We start from the raw sequence: 12,891 nt of genomic DNA, 5'->3' as shown, positions 1-12,891 counted from the left end.
TCCAAATTGAACCTCACCCCACCAGACCGGTTTAATGAAGGATTTTGTTGTTTTATAAGAATCGTTTCTTTTACCCCCCTTTCAAACCATCTATGTTCTTTCGCTAAGATTTTAACCTCATTGTCGTCAAATGAGTGGTTGCTAGCTTTTAGGTGCAAATGTACTGCCGATTGAGGCCCACTAGTATTATCCCTGCGATGTTGATAAAGTCTTTTTTTGAGAATTTGTTGAGTCTCCCCAATGTACCGCTCTTTACAATTTTCATTCTTACAATGTATGGAATAAACTACATTACTTTGTTTTTCATTTGGTAGCCTATCTTTTGGATGCACTAATTTTTGCCTTAACGTGTTTATCGGTTTGAAATAAGTAGGAATTTTATGTTGCCAAAGGACTCTTTGTAATTTTTCAGAAACTCCTGCAATGTACGGTACTGCTACTCCTCTCCTTTTTGAATCTTGAGAATTATTGGTTTCATTCCCTATTCTTTCTTTCTGACATTTGTCGAATGACCACTGAGGGTACCCACAGTTAGTGAGTGCTCTCCTGATATGTTTAGACTCCTTTTCTCTACCTTCAGTGCTAGTTGGTATTAGTTTAGCCCTATGCTATCAGAACCCTCCAGCAGAGTAGGGACCTATCATAGCTGTGTCCGGCGCGACCATGTCTGGACATTAGGGATATATAAATGGGGCCGATACGACCAGTCAGACTTTAGTTCGCTGACGAAGCCTCTTGGATAGGAGGCGAAACGTCCGAAACCTTCACTTTTGTACAGATGACGGCTGAAGAAACCTTCTCATCAATGGACCACTCCTGTACGACTGAGAGCTTACACAGACGTATCCACTGTAGTAACCCAAAGTGGTTTTTTTTTTCGAAAGCTAGCTAAGTAGCTATCTATCTAGCTAACTATGAGCTATATTGCTAGCGAGATAGCTATCAAGCTAGCTAACTATTGGCTATATAGCTAGATAGCTAGCTAACAATATATTAGCTAGCTAGCTAGCTTTTTATCCGAGTTACTTCCGGGGTGAGTCAATTTTGGCGCGTGTGGCTGCTGCTGCTCACCCACAGAAAAACTGATACTGTGACTGTAAAGTGACATTGAGCGTTTTGAAAGGCGCTTATACGTGTATTATTATTATTATTATTATTATTATTATTATTATTATTATTATATAAAAGTCCCTCCCTACTGATGTAAATGACAACCGCAAGTGACCATGGGTGCAATTATTCAGCGATTGTTAACTGATTGTTGTTAGCTTGGAATTGAAGCGGATTTACGTGGGGCAGGAGATATGACACAGTCTCATTTCATCAATGGTGCTAGCCAGCCAGCCAGATCTAGCTTGCAGCTGACTTGCACATTTCACCATGACGTCCGTTATCCACTGGTGAAAAAGATGTTTTGATCCTCTCCTCTTTCATGTAGAACTGCTTCATACAACAAAGAGGGTGCAGAAAATGGTTTAAGATTGAATAACTGTCTTTGTCTTTCTTTTGTGCTGTGTCACATTATTTATTTAGTTGTTTTACTTTTTGTTTTTACTTCAAGATGGCGTTGCAAGAGTGGCTGCTTTTACAGCAGGTCCTGTATTTTGTTTTTCTACTTCTTCCTTTCCTTTCACTTTCATCACTTTGCTGCTGTGAAATGTAAATTTCTCCACTGCGAGACTAATAAAGGCTAATCCAATCCAATCATCATCTCACTTGAAGGTAGCGCCTGCTTCTTTCAGTCGATCCTTTTGCGCTAAAGTCAAGAACGCAGCAGAGTTTTGTCTAGAAACAGCCGGAGCCTCCGACTTCACGGGGACTGCAAGAGACGGATGGCGTCGATGAGCAAGAGACAAAGAGCAGCGTGACGGTTGAGTCAGTGTGTGCTACGCTCACAGGCTTGCGGCTGTCCCAGCACGACACCGCCAGGAGCCTGATTCCTGAGATGCACCGCAGAGGACGCGGATAAAGGGACCTGAGGTCTGAGCGCGGCTCTCGACTGCTGAGGCTGCAGGACCTGATGCAGAGACTTTTAACACTTAGAAGCCACAAAGCTGCCAGATGGGCGCTTTTCGCTTTGAAGCCGTTGACACCCGCGCGGGAGGCCGATATTTACCAGCGATGGGGCGTGTCCGGGCTCGCTAACATTCGGCTGCAGCTGGGGTCTGTGAATCGGGGCGGGTGGGAGAGGAGCCGGGCGACCCGGGACAAGTGCGGTGGGCCTCGGTGAGGCGGAAGCCGGCTGGGCCAGCTGACTCTGCTGGATGAATGCCGCCGAGTCCGGGGTGAGTTGCCTCAAGGCGGGAAGGTTTTTCTGCATGCAAGGTGCCAAACGTTATCCGTCCGTCTGCTTGCGCAAAGCCGCATACAAAGAGTGGCATGAGGCCTTAAAGAACAACCGACACCATTTTTTTGTTTCCTAACTGACATCAGAAAAACTTTTTATAGCATCTGAAATACCCAAAACACGCAGGCCGATATTTTAGTCAAATGCAAAACACCAATAAAAAGGACTTAAAGTGTCCCAAAACTGCCACAAAATGAGCGTGTGAGTGTGAGAGTCGTCACGCCAGCATACTCCTTCACAAACTGCCTTGCTCCAGAATCAAAACAATGGCTTCAGAGAGTTCAGATTCGGAGAACATGCTTTCTTGTCACTCATCCAGTTATGAAGATGATTCAAATAGTTCTGAAGAGGAAATCATAAATGGTTGCAATCGATTAAAGAAGTCCTTCCGTATCAATTCGAGCCATCTAGACTCCAATGTAGTGCCCGGAAAATGCACAAGATGGCGCACAAGCTCCGTTGGAATTGGGCCGATTTGTCCGCTGGGAATTTGTGTAAACTTACATTACACCTTCTTTATGCATGTATTTTAAAGGACAACCGACTCCTCCGGACAAGTTGTGTCCATAATTTGTAAAATAACTTCAAATGACTTCTACTGAGCGTATTTTACAAAGATTCCACCGCATATAGCTATATTGTACGTTTTAGGACTTGCGCTGAATATTCAGGAAGTCTTGTTTTCGACTTGGTGACGATTCCAGACGTGATGTCACGTCAGGAACGCCCCTGACCGAGAAAGTGACACAAAATGCATTTTGGGTACTTTGTTTGGTCTGAAAACATGGTGTTGATCCGTGTTGATGGTGAAATTAGACGGAAAACGCGATGGTGAATCGTGTGTTGCACCAAGACTATTTGATACTAGTTGACACAAATTCCCCGCAGACAAATCAGCCCATTTCCAACAGAGCTTGGGCGGCATCTTGTGCATTTTCTGGCCGCTACATTGGCTGCCAGACGCCTCAAAATGATACGGAAGGAGTTCTTTAATCGATTGCAAACATTTATGCTTTCCTGGATGATATTCATTCCTGGATGAGGAACAAGAAAGCATCTTCTCCAAATCTGAAGCCATTGTTTTGATTCTAGAGCAAGGCAAGACGTCCTGGACGTCAGGAAGTAGGGGGCGGGACCATCTGAAACTCGGCATCTCCGGAGTCATTTTGAAGTAGTTTTGGGACACTTTAACTCATTTGTATTGGTGTTTTTCATTTGACTAAAAATATCAGCCTGCGTGTTTTGGGTATTTTAGATGACATAAAACGTTTTTCTGATGTCAGGAAACAAAAAAATGGTGTCGGTTGTCCTTTTAGGCACCTTACCTCCAGGAAAGGCACAAGGTACGGCTGGGGTGATGAGTTGAGCTCTTTGTAAAGTCTGCTGGTGAATTCCTCTGCTTCCAGTTTATTCTCCTGGCGGCAAAGCTGACATGAATGCGGATGTCGAAGCCGCGCACACTAGGAATCGACCGCCGGCGTCTCCACTCACCAGCAGGTCTTTAACCAGCTGTTTCACACTGACAGCTTCGGTGAATCGCTTGCCGGTGCAAGTCAGCTTGATCAGAGTCGACAAGAAGTTCCGACATTTCTTCACATTTTCCATCGTTTCCTGTTGGGTGGAAAGGATGCACTCACATGTACACATGGGACACATTTGAGCATATTTGATACTTGGCAGAATCAACCAACAAATCAATGAATGATACATGTTTCAGGTGGATAATCCGAGTGACCCTGGAACACAGGTGTCAAAGTCAAGGCCTGGGGCCCAAATCTGGCCCGCCACATCATTTTATTCGGCCAGCGAAAGTAAATTTAGCATGTCAAGTGCCATGATTCTTGCTAAAGTCCAAACCAACATTTCAAATTGTCCCATAAAAAGCACAATAAATAAAGCACAATAACAGTCATTATTTTTTACTTCAGATTTGAAAACTAGTTATTATTAATACATTTGTTGTCCGCTCTTATGTAATACAGTGATACATTGGCTTACGAACTTAATTGGTTCCCAGACAGAGTATGTAAGGCGAAAAGTGTGTATCCCAAAAATTAATTTCCCATAGGAAACCATTAAAATGAGAATAATCCATTCCTAGGTTGCAATAAAACAAATTTTCTACTTTCTAATTTTCTAAGCCATAAAACTACACAAAATATACCTTATTTTATGTATAATAAAAGTGCTATGGTATTATAATTAAAGAAATAAACTGTACTGTATAATAAAGTCGTTATATTTACCTTTGTGATGGTTATTGATGGCTTGATGGAATGGAGTGGCCGGTTTCATCAGCATAAAACACTTGATGATAGGAGAACGGGCTCGTTCGCGAACGACACATCACTCATTGTGGCAGTTCCGTGTGTATCCCGAAAAATAGTTTGTATGCCAGGGTAAAATTTTCATGAATTTAACGTTCGTAAACTGAAAAGTTTGTAAGCCAAGGGGTTTGTAAACCGAGGTATCACTGTATGTACGATCCTGTGACTGTAAAGTGTCCTTGAGAGTTTTGAAAGGCGCTTAGAAATGAAATGTATTATTATTATTATTATTATTATTATTATTATTATTATGTGGAATTCCCAAATTCATAACGGCCCCCCGAGAGGAAACTGTAACTACAATGTGGCCCACCGAAAAAAATAACTGACACCCTTGCCCTGGAGGATACACTTCCAGGGCTTTAAAAAAAAAAAGTTCTCACTTTCCAAAGACAGAACTCACTTTGCTCATTGTGACTGGCGTAACCGTGGCAACAGGCGTTTGGCATCTCTGGGGCATTGCTGTAATTGCCGTCCCTACTGAACTCTAAGGGCAGGAGGAGACAGAGAGAAAAGCGCTGATCAGATTGTTTCATTTTGTCAAGATTCAGATTCTAATGTCAATAACCGAAACACTTTCAAAGAGTCGGACGAGAGCACCTGCAGGACAGGCGGTCTATGAAGAGCGGTGGTGGAAGGCAACGATGCTGGAATTGGACAGCCCTGGCGAGTAATGGCGCTCGGAGAGGTTTGTCTGCTGACTGCGTTTCCGGGAACCTGGAAATAGGGCAGAAATAACAACACATGGGCTCGGTTTTTCACTCAAAACAGCAGACAAATACAGGTAACATCCGATTTACGACCGAGTTCCGTTCCGACCAAACAGTCGTAAGTCGAAATGGTCGTAAGTCAAAATCAATTAAAAATGTTGAATAGTGACTCTGAGGCTGAATGACACGCAAACTCCCACCTCTGGTGCCATCACACGGTTGATTGCTGTGCGAGAGTGAGATTCTGGCTGTCTGGCCAAAATTGTCGTACACGTTGCCTGCCTGCTAGCGCAGTGCCAAGTGTAGAATTAAAGTAGTAAAATATTGGGTCTGGAGGTCATGGTCGTAAGTATGGGTGGTTGTTAAGTCGAGATGGTCGTAAGTCAGATGTTACCTGTATTTGTGTGACGTTATCGGCGCGGGCACAGTGGACAACTGGTTAGCACATCAACCTGCCGTTAACTAGGTGCAGGGTTAGATTCCGGCTCTGTCTTCGCCCTTGGAGGTCATTATGAATTTGGGGGAGACATTAGAATGTTTAATCCCCTCCACATTTTACATATAGAGCGCACATCAAATGAATTAAACTCATTTTAAAATCTGAAGTCTAGAATTCATTTATTCATTCATTCATTTTCCGTACCGCTTATTCCTCATTCGGGTCGCAGGGGGTGCTGGAGGCTATCTCAGCTGTTTTCGGGCACGAGGCGGGGGACACCCTGAATTGGTTGCCAGCTAATCGCAGGGCACACAAAGACGTACAACAGTCACTCTCACACTCACACGTAGAGACAATTTGGAGTGGTCAATCTGCCTGCCATGCATGTTTTTGGAGTGTGGGAGGAAACCGGAGGACCCGGAGAAAACCCACATGAGGAGAACATGCAAACGCCACATAGGGAGGCCGGACCGGGACGCGAACCGTGCACTGTGAAGCCGATGTGCTAACCACTTGACTACCGGGCCGGCGAAGTCTAGAATAATGACTATTATTGTGTTTTACATACGACAATTGAAAATTTACTTCAGACTTTAGCAAGCATCATGGCACTTGGCATGATGGATTTGCTTTCGCGAGCCCAATAAAATGATGCGGCGGGGCAGATTTGGCCCCCGGACCTTGACTTTGACACCTATGCTCTATGGTCCATTGTGTGATCAAACTTAAATTTGCAATATGACCTGGCCAAGCGTCATGCTGGGTGCAGCAGTTTGGGGTGCGCTTCCACCTAGCGCCTGTGCCTGCATCTGGGCCAGGGCCTGTTGAGGAATCATCAGCAGCTGTCCACTCTCACTACGGACGAGCACCATCCCTGGAAAAAAAGGTCGGCGAATATAGGTACAGTGATACCTCGGTTTACGAACCCCTCGGCTAAAGAACTTTTCGGTTTACGGACGTTAAATTTATTGAAATTTTACCTTGGCATACGAACTATTTTTCGGGATACACATGGAGCACCACAATGAGTAATGTGTCGTTTGCGAAAAAAAAAGAAAAAAAGAAAAGGGCAGCCGACTGTTTTTGTCCTCTACGACCCGCCCCCAGTCTTTGGTTAAAGCATTGGTCAAGAACGCAGCAGTGAAAGGATGAGGGGGGTTAAACATTAAAGAGACAGGCAGGCGACAGAGAGAGAGTGAGAAAATGGATAGAAAATAGTGAAATGTGGACTCGTTTCAACTTTGATAGTTCAAAAGCAGAGTGTAGACTCAAGTGTTAAAATATCCCATCAATCAGGCTCCACAAATAACCTGCACAAGCCATCTGTACACTTGATGCAAAAGGCTATCGACCCAGCTAAACAGAACACAATTGATGAGGAACAAGGTAAAATTATCGCAGAGAAAGCACCTTGATGGAGAATAAGAAATCATGTTTAAAAGTGCCGTGCTTTGCTGGCCAACTAAACAATAGACCCACAGTCAAGGCGCAGATGGCCACAGTAAATCTGAGTGACACAGACACAGCAAGGTAAACCGTCAGCTTCATCTAGGAGATCCGCCTTTGACTTGGGATACTCCTTTATCACCAGTTATTTACGGCTTGAACATCCTGCACAAGCGCCAGATTACAAACTTATCAGTTCATGGGAAAACACAATGTTTTATTGCTTACAGCTGTGGTGCCCAGAACGTCCAGAGGCGTGGTATTCTAATCAAGGAAACTGTTTTACTAATGTATCACTTTAATTTACATATACTCTCAATAAATAGCTTGGCAGAGGGGGGCAGAATTCAGACGTATGTCATTGATGACTGCGTCTCCTGCCGGCAGTAGGGACAATCTTTCTGGTTCCGAGTCTCTGTCCACGGTGTCTGACTGTCATATCTCTGACACACCTACAAGGGATCATTCCTCAAGATGGTGAAAGAAGAAGGCTACGTTCCTCATCAAGTGTTTAATGCTGATGGAACCAGTTCACTCCATTCCATCAAGCCATCAACGACCATCACAAAGGTAAATAAAATGACTTTATTATAAAGTACAGTTTATTTCTTTAATTATAACACCATAGCACATTTATTGTACATAAAATGTGGTATATTTTGTGTACTTTTAAGACTGAGAAAATTTGAAAGTAGAAAATTATGTTTTATGGGGACCTGGGAACGGATTCTTCTCATTTTAATGGTTTCCGATGGGAAATTAATTTTTGGTATACACACTTTTCCCCTTACATACTCTGTCTGGGAACCAATTAAAGGACAACCGACGTCCCCGGACAAGTTGTGTCCATAATTTGTAAAATCACTTCAGCAGACAAAACAAGAAACATTGTTGCAAAAAACGATTGCATTCATATACAGTACAGTGGGCATGTACATAACACAACAGGGAAACTGCAACGCTTACATCTTACTGTATTATGTATACAATTTAAAAAAGTCATCAATCTTCTTCTGCTTCCCATTTTTACCTTTTAACACAAACACTTCAATCTCGTCTGCTACACACGAGCTAGCGTCTGAAAATGAAAATGGCTCTGCTACACGGGTGCCGGGCACGTAACCAAGTCACCTGACCAAGTCTACCAATGGCGCAACTGATGGCGTGACACGTAACCAAGACACGTGACCAAGTTGACCAATGGCGCGATCGATGGCAAAGTCACACGGCCAAGTCGACCAATAGCGCGACCGATGGCGGCTCATGTGACCAAGTCGACCAATGGCGCGACCGATGGCGGCTCACGTAACAAGACACGTGACCAAGTTGGCCAATGGCGCGACGGATATATCGATATAAACAACAAAAATGGCCGGCGGGGGATGAAAAGGAGCACCGTAATAACCGGATTCTCGTAATAACCGGGTATCGTACTAAACGGTACTAATTATACATAAAAAGACTAGAAATGTGCAAGGGAAATGACTTCTACTGAGCGTATTTTAAGAAGCTATTTTAATAGCTATATTTTACGTTTTAAGACTCATGCTGAATATTCAGGAAGTCTTGTTTTTGAGTTGGTGACGAGTCCGTACGTGGCGTCACGAAAGGACCACCCACTGACCGTGAAAAGGACGCAGTCAAGAATAATGACTTTTATTGTGGTTGACATCCAAAAATATGAAATTTTGGCTCAGATTTTAGCAATCATCATGGAATTTAACAAGTTTGATTTGCTTTCGCAGGCCGAAAAAAATGATGTGGCGGGCCGGATTTGGCCCGCGGGCCTGATTTGGCCCGCGGGCCTTGACTTGTGCTGTAGTTGTTTGGTCTGGGGACCTCGTGTTGCACCCAAAAGCCGCCAGAGGGTGTCCAAACGCCATTTAAGAATTTATCAGCCTGTGGAAACGGAGGTGGCCACAGGATGTCGCAATTTTGTGCCTCTTTTTTTTGTGAGATTGTTGCCTCAAAATGGCCCAAATAAATTCTTTAATCGATTGCAAACATGTATGCTTTGCTCTTCAGAACTATTTGAATCATATTCATAACTGGATGTGTAACAAGAAAGCATATTGTCCGAATCTGAAGCCATTGTTTTGATTAACAGGCAATGCAAGACGTCTTGGCGTGACGTCACGCCAAGACGTCGCCCCATGAAATGGCGGCGGGACTTTCTGAAAATGCCCAATTCGCAGCTCATTTTTTTGCAGATTTTGGACACTTTAAGTCATTTTTTATTGGTGTTTTGCCTTTGACCTAAAATATCTTACTGCATGTTTTGGGTATTTTAGATGGTATAAAATGTTTTTCTGGTGTCAGTTAAAAAAAAACAAAAAAGTGACGTCGGTTGTCCTTTAAGTTTGTAAGCCAAGGTATCACTGTACTGTATTCAAGATGGTTTTTACTCGTAACTACAGGCGGATGACACCGCCCTCATGCTATGAATAAATAGTCCTGATAATTTGCCTAGTCATAGATATTTTTCAAAACTTTTTATATTTGTGGTGGGGGGGAAGGGGAGGAACCCCCATTTTAGCCCAGTTTTCTAAGATCAAAAGTAGGAAATAGCAAATATTATGCACTTTGCTACCATACTTAATGCACGGTACACTCACCAGGGGGAAGCTGGATGTTATGTATACTGGGATGTCCGGTGGATGTCAGAGGAAACCTGGGTGACAATATCTGGCGCGTCGGCGTTTGCATGCCCACTGGACCGGGAGCGGGAAGGCCACCGGCGACATCAGAAGTGCCGGACTGCTGCGGTACAACCGCCATGTTGGTGGTGGGGTTCTGCGGCTTGATCAGGGGCACCGGAGCACGCATCCCATCGCCTTTCCCGTTCAAACCAGGACCCAAGTGCACGCTGTGCATCGGAGGCCTGACGAGGGTCACGGTGGGACCTGAGGTCATGACTGTCTGCGGGTGCGGGTTTGGCAGAGGGGTGTGGATGACCGTGTTTGCCGCCTTGGACAGCAACTGTCCAGTGCGACTGATGGATGTCACCTGACAGTTCGTTATCGTCTTCCCCACGGGAGGTACAGCACTTCCTGAAGTGTGGCAGTTCATGGTTGGACATTGAATGTCGGTGCAGAGAATGAGCCCACTTCCTCCTGACGAGTGAAGATGACAAGTCACACCGGCACTGACAATGGGTGTTGTGCCAGCTTCGTGTGCCGTGGCAAAGTCCGCCAAGTGACCATGGGGACGTGATTATGCTGACGCCTCATGCACTTCCAACTTGTTGAGGGTACAAATGACGACAAAAGTGACGGAACTAGGCTCTTGCGTATCTACATATCTTCCTTGCCAGCGTGATCCTGCCTTAACACGGAGAGCGACACATTAGTAGACGTTACAGTACAGTGTACGTCCCGAAGTATCGTGTTGAGCCAAGTGCCAAGTGGAGCAACATTTAATGGTCAAGTGTTTCGCGCCTTCCCTGGTGCTTGTTATGCGACAAGTGCAACAACGGTGTGTTTCCGGAGCGTTCGGAGTGACAGATTACGGGATTATTCACCTCCGTGTATGATTTAAGACCGTCCGGGAGACCAGCGACAGACGCCATCTTTACTCTCCGGCGAGATAGCGAGAAGTGAAGCAAGCGATAACTGGACTGACGAGTGATGTGTCGTTCGCGAACGAGCCGGTTCTTAGAGCCGGATCTCAAGTGAACGAAGAGCACCGGTTCCTAACATGGAGCCGGAAATGGGAGCCGACTTTTTTGTCACCTATTCCCCGCCCCCGGTCTTCGGTTATAGCTCCACGTGATTGGTCGATATCTGTTGTAGAGGAGTGAGGGGAGAATTACAGACACACACAACAGTTAGGAGAAGGGGGTGGGGGTAGGGTAGACAGGTAGACAAATGTTATTACATTATGCTGTTGTTATTATTATTCAAGTATGATATTTTTTACAAATTGGTATGATAGCATTATGAATATGAAAAGCAAATTAGTGGCATCTGATCATCACAGGGAAAGTGAAAGTTAGTGGATGCTCCCTGTACACATATAAATCAAGCAATATAAATAAAAATATTTGATGGTGTATTTTTTACATAAGTAAATCGTTTTTCACCTAATTTTACATGATTTTTTGAAGCAACAAAAAAACAAACTGAGGAGCCATTTGGGAGTCATAGAGCCGGATCTTTTTAGTGAGCCGGGCCAAAAGAACAGGCTTTCTGAAAAGAGTCGGAATTCCCATCACTAGGATTTACGGAGTGTGATGCGCATGCGCGCAATAACAACTGTGATTGGTTGCTCGATGGTGTAAAAGGCGGTCTCAATGTCTTCAACTGTCATTCCAGAGGATACTCTCAGAGCACTAAACAATAACCGTCGCCGTCTCCAAGTGGTTTTCCCCAAATTACGCGGCCCAGACTGCTCGTTTGTAGGCTTCCCCTCGCCGTCCCCATTCAAAGTTGCCGAGTGTGACTTTTAGTGAGTTGACACTATGTTTTACAAAAAAGAGGAACGCTCCTTTTTCGAGTTTGAAGCACTGAGCAGACGTGGTGCAAGATGGCTCGACCGCTGCGTTACGTTGCGGTGGTGAAGAGGCGCAGTGGGCGTCGCACCCGCCCAAGAGGAAATTCGCTGCTGTCTCCGTCACCCTCGAGCGGGACCGTGTGTGCTGCCCTACATTATTGCTGTTTTGAAAATGTTAGCTTTTTGAAATGAGAGTTTCTCTTGCATAAATAACGCAAGAAAACAAAGCGCTGCTGGATCCCCTACCTGACCCTACCAGTCAATTGAGAGTCAGATGACAATAGTCATGCACAAACATTGTCTTATAACCTCAAAAAATATTTAAACAGTACCGCTTACTTCCCAGAAAATAACCGAAGATCATAATTTTCAAAATTCATGCAAAAAGTTATTCCCCACTGATGGGAAAAAAAGTGATCATGCACCTTGATTGTTTTATCTGGTGCCTCATTTCGTAAATGTTCCTTGATTCCGCACGTCACTGCTGACGAAGGGAGTGTAAAATCAACCACCACCACCCCAAGAAAACCCATGCCACAATTTTGCTACAGCCAAATGTGTTTCCACGCGACCAGCGGGTTAAACGAACTCCCTGAGGCGAAAGAAACAAGTGGCTAAAGCCAAGAGTGATGGGAATTCCGGCTCATTTCAGAGAGCCGGTTCTTTTGGATCGGTTCAGTAAAAAAAGATTCGGTTCTTTTGGTTCCCAAATGGCACCTCAGTTTTTTTGTTGCTTAAATTAATTAACTACCAAAAAATCATGTAAAATTATGTGAAAAACGAATTACTCATGTAAAAAATACACAAAATCAAATATTTTTATTTATATGGCTTGGTTTATATGTGCACAGTGTGTGTGAATGTGATGGATCCTAGTGCAAGAGTGATGCTACAGAGAGAAGAGATAAAGAAGGTGGAGGTTTTTAAGTACTTGGGGTCAACTGTCCAGAGCAATGGAGAGTGTGGAAAAGAGGTGAAGAAGCGTGTCCAGGCAGGTTGGAGCGGCTGGAGAAAAATGTCAGGTGTGATGTGTGATAGAAGGGTTTCAGCTAGGATGAAAGGAAAAGTGTATAAAACAATGGTGAGACCAGCCATAATGTTTGGACTGGAGACAGTGCCACTGAAGAAAAG

At 44.3% G+C, this 12,891-nt stretch overlaps 1 protein-coding gene across 1 annotated transcript in view; it reads right to left on the bottom strand.

The window, feature by feature from the left end:
* taf4a (TAF4A RNA polymerase II, TATA box binding protein (TBP)-associated factor) overlaps positions 1–11,257 on the bottom strand; it is a 31,719-nt gene extending 20,462 nt beyond the window's left edge. Inside the window, exons 1-9 of the mRNA XM_089010862.1 lie at positions 9,885–11,257; positions 6,567–6,697; positions 5,275–5,391; positions 5,078–5,161; positions 3,839–3,958; positions 3,673–3,762; positions 2,117–2,314; positions 1,897–2,017; positions 1,717–1,819 (exon numbers count right to left, since the gene is read on the bottom strand). Coding sequence (XP_088866988.1) covers positions 1,717–1,819; positions 1,897–2,017; positions 2,117–2,314; positions 3,673–3,762; positions 3,839–3,958; positions 5,078–5,161; positions 5,275–5,391; positions 6,567–6,697; positions 9,885–10,338 — 1,418 coding nt within the window. The 5' untranslated portion in view covers positions 10,339–11,257. The remainder of the gene's footprint in view (positions 1–1,716; positions 1,820–1,896; positions 2,018–2,116; positions 2,315–3,672; positions 3,763–3,838; positions 3,959–5,077; positions 5,162–5,274; positions 5,392–6,566; positions 6,698–9,884) is intronic.
* Positions 11,258–12,891: the final 1,634 nt, after the last annotated feature.

This window comes from Hippocampus bargibanti, linkage group LG12 (assembly GCF_051943395.1).
Source record: "Hippocampus bargibanti isolate YZ-2025 linkage group LG12, ASM5194339v1, whole genome shotgun sequence".
NCBI lineage: Eukaryota > Metazoa > Chordata > Actinopteri > Syngnathiformes > Syngnathidae > Hippocampus > Hippocampus bargibanti.
Note: the sequence above shows the minus strand (reverse complement) of the source record. Positions and strands in the feature narration are given on the sequence as shown.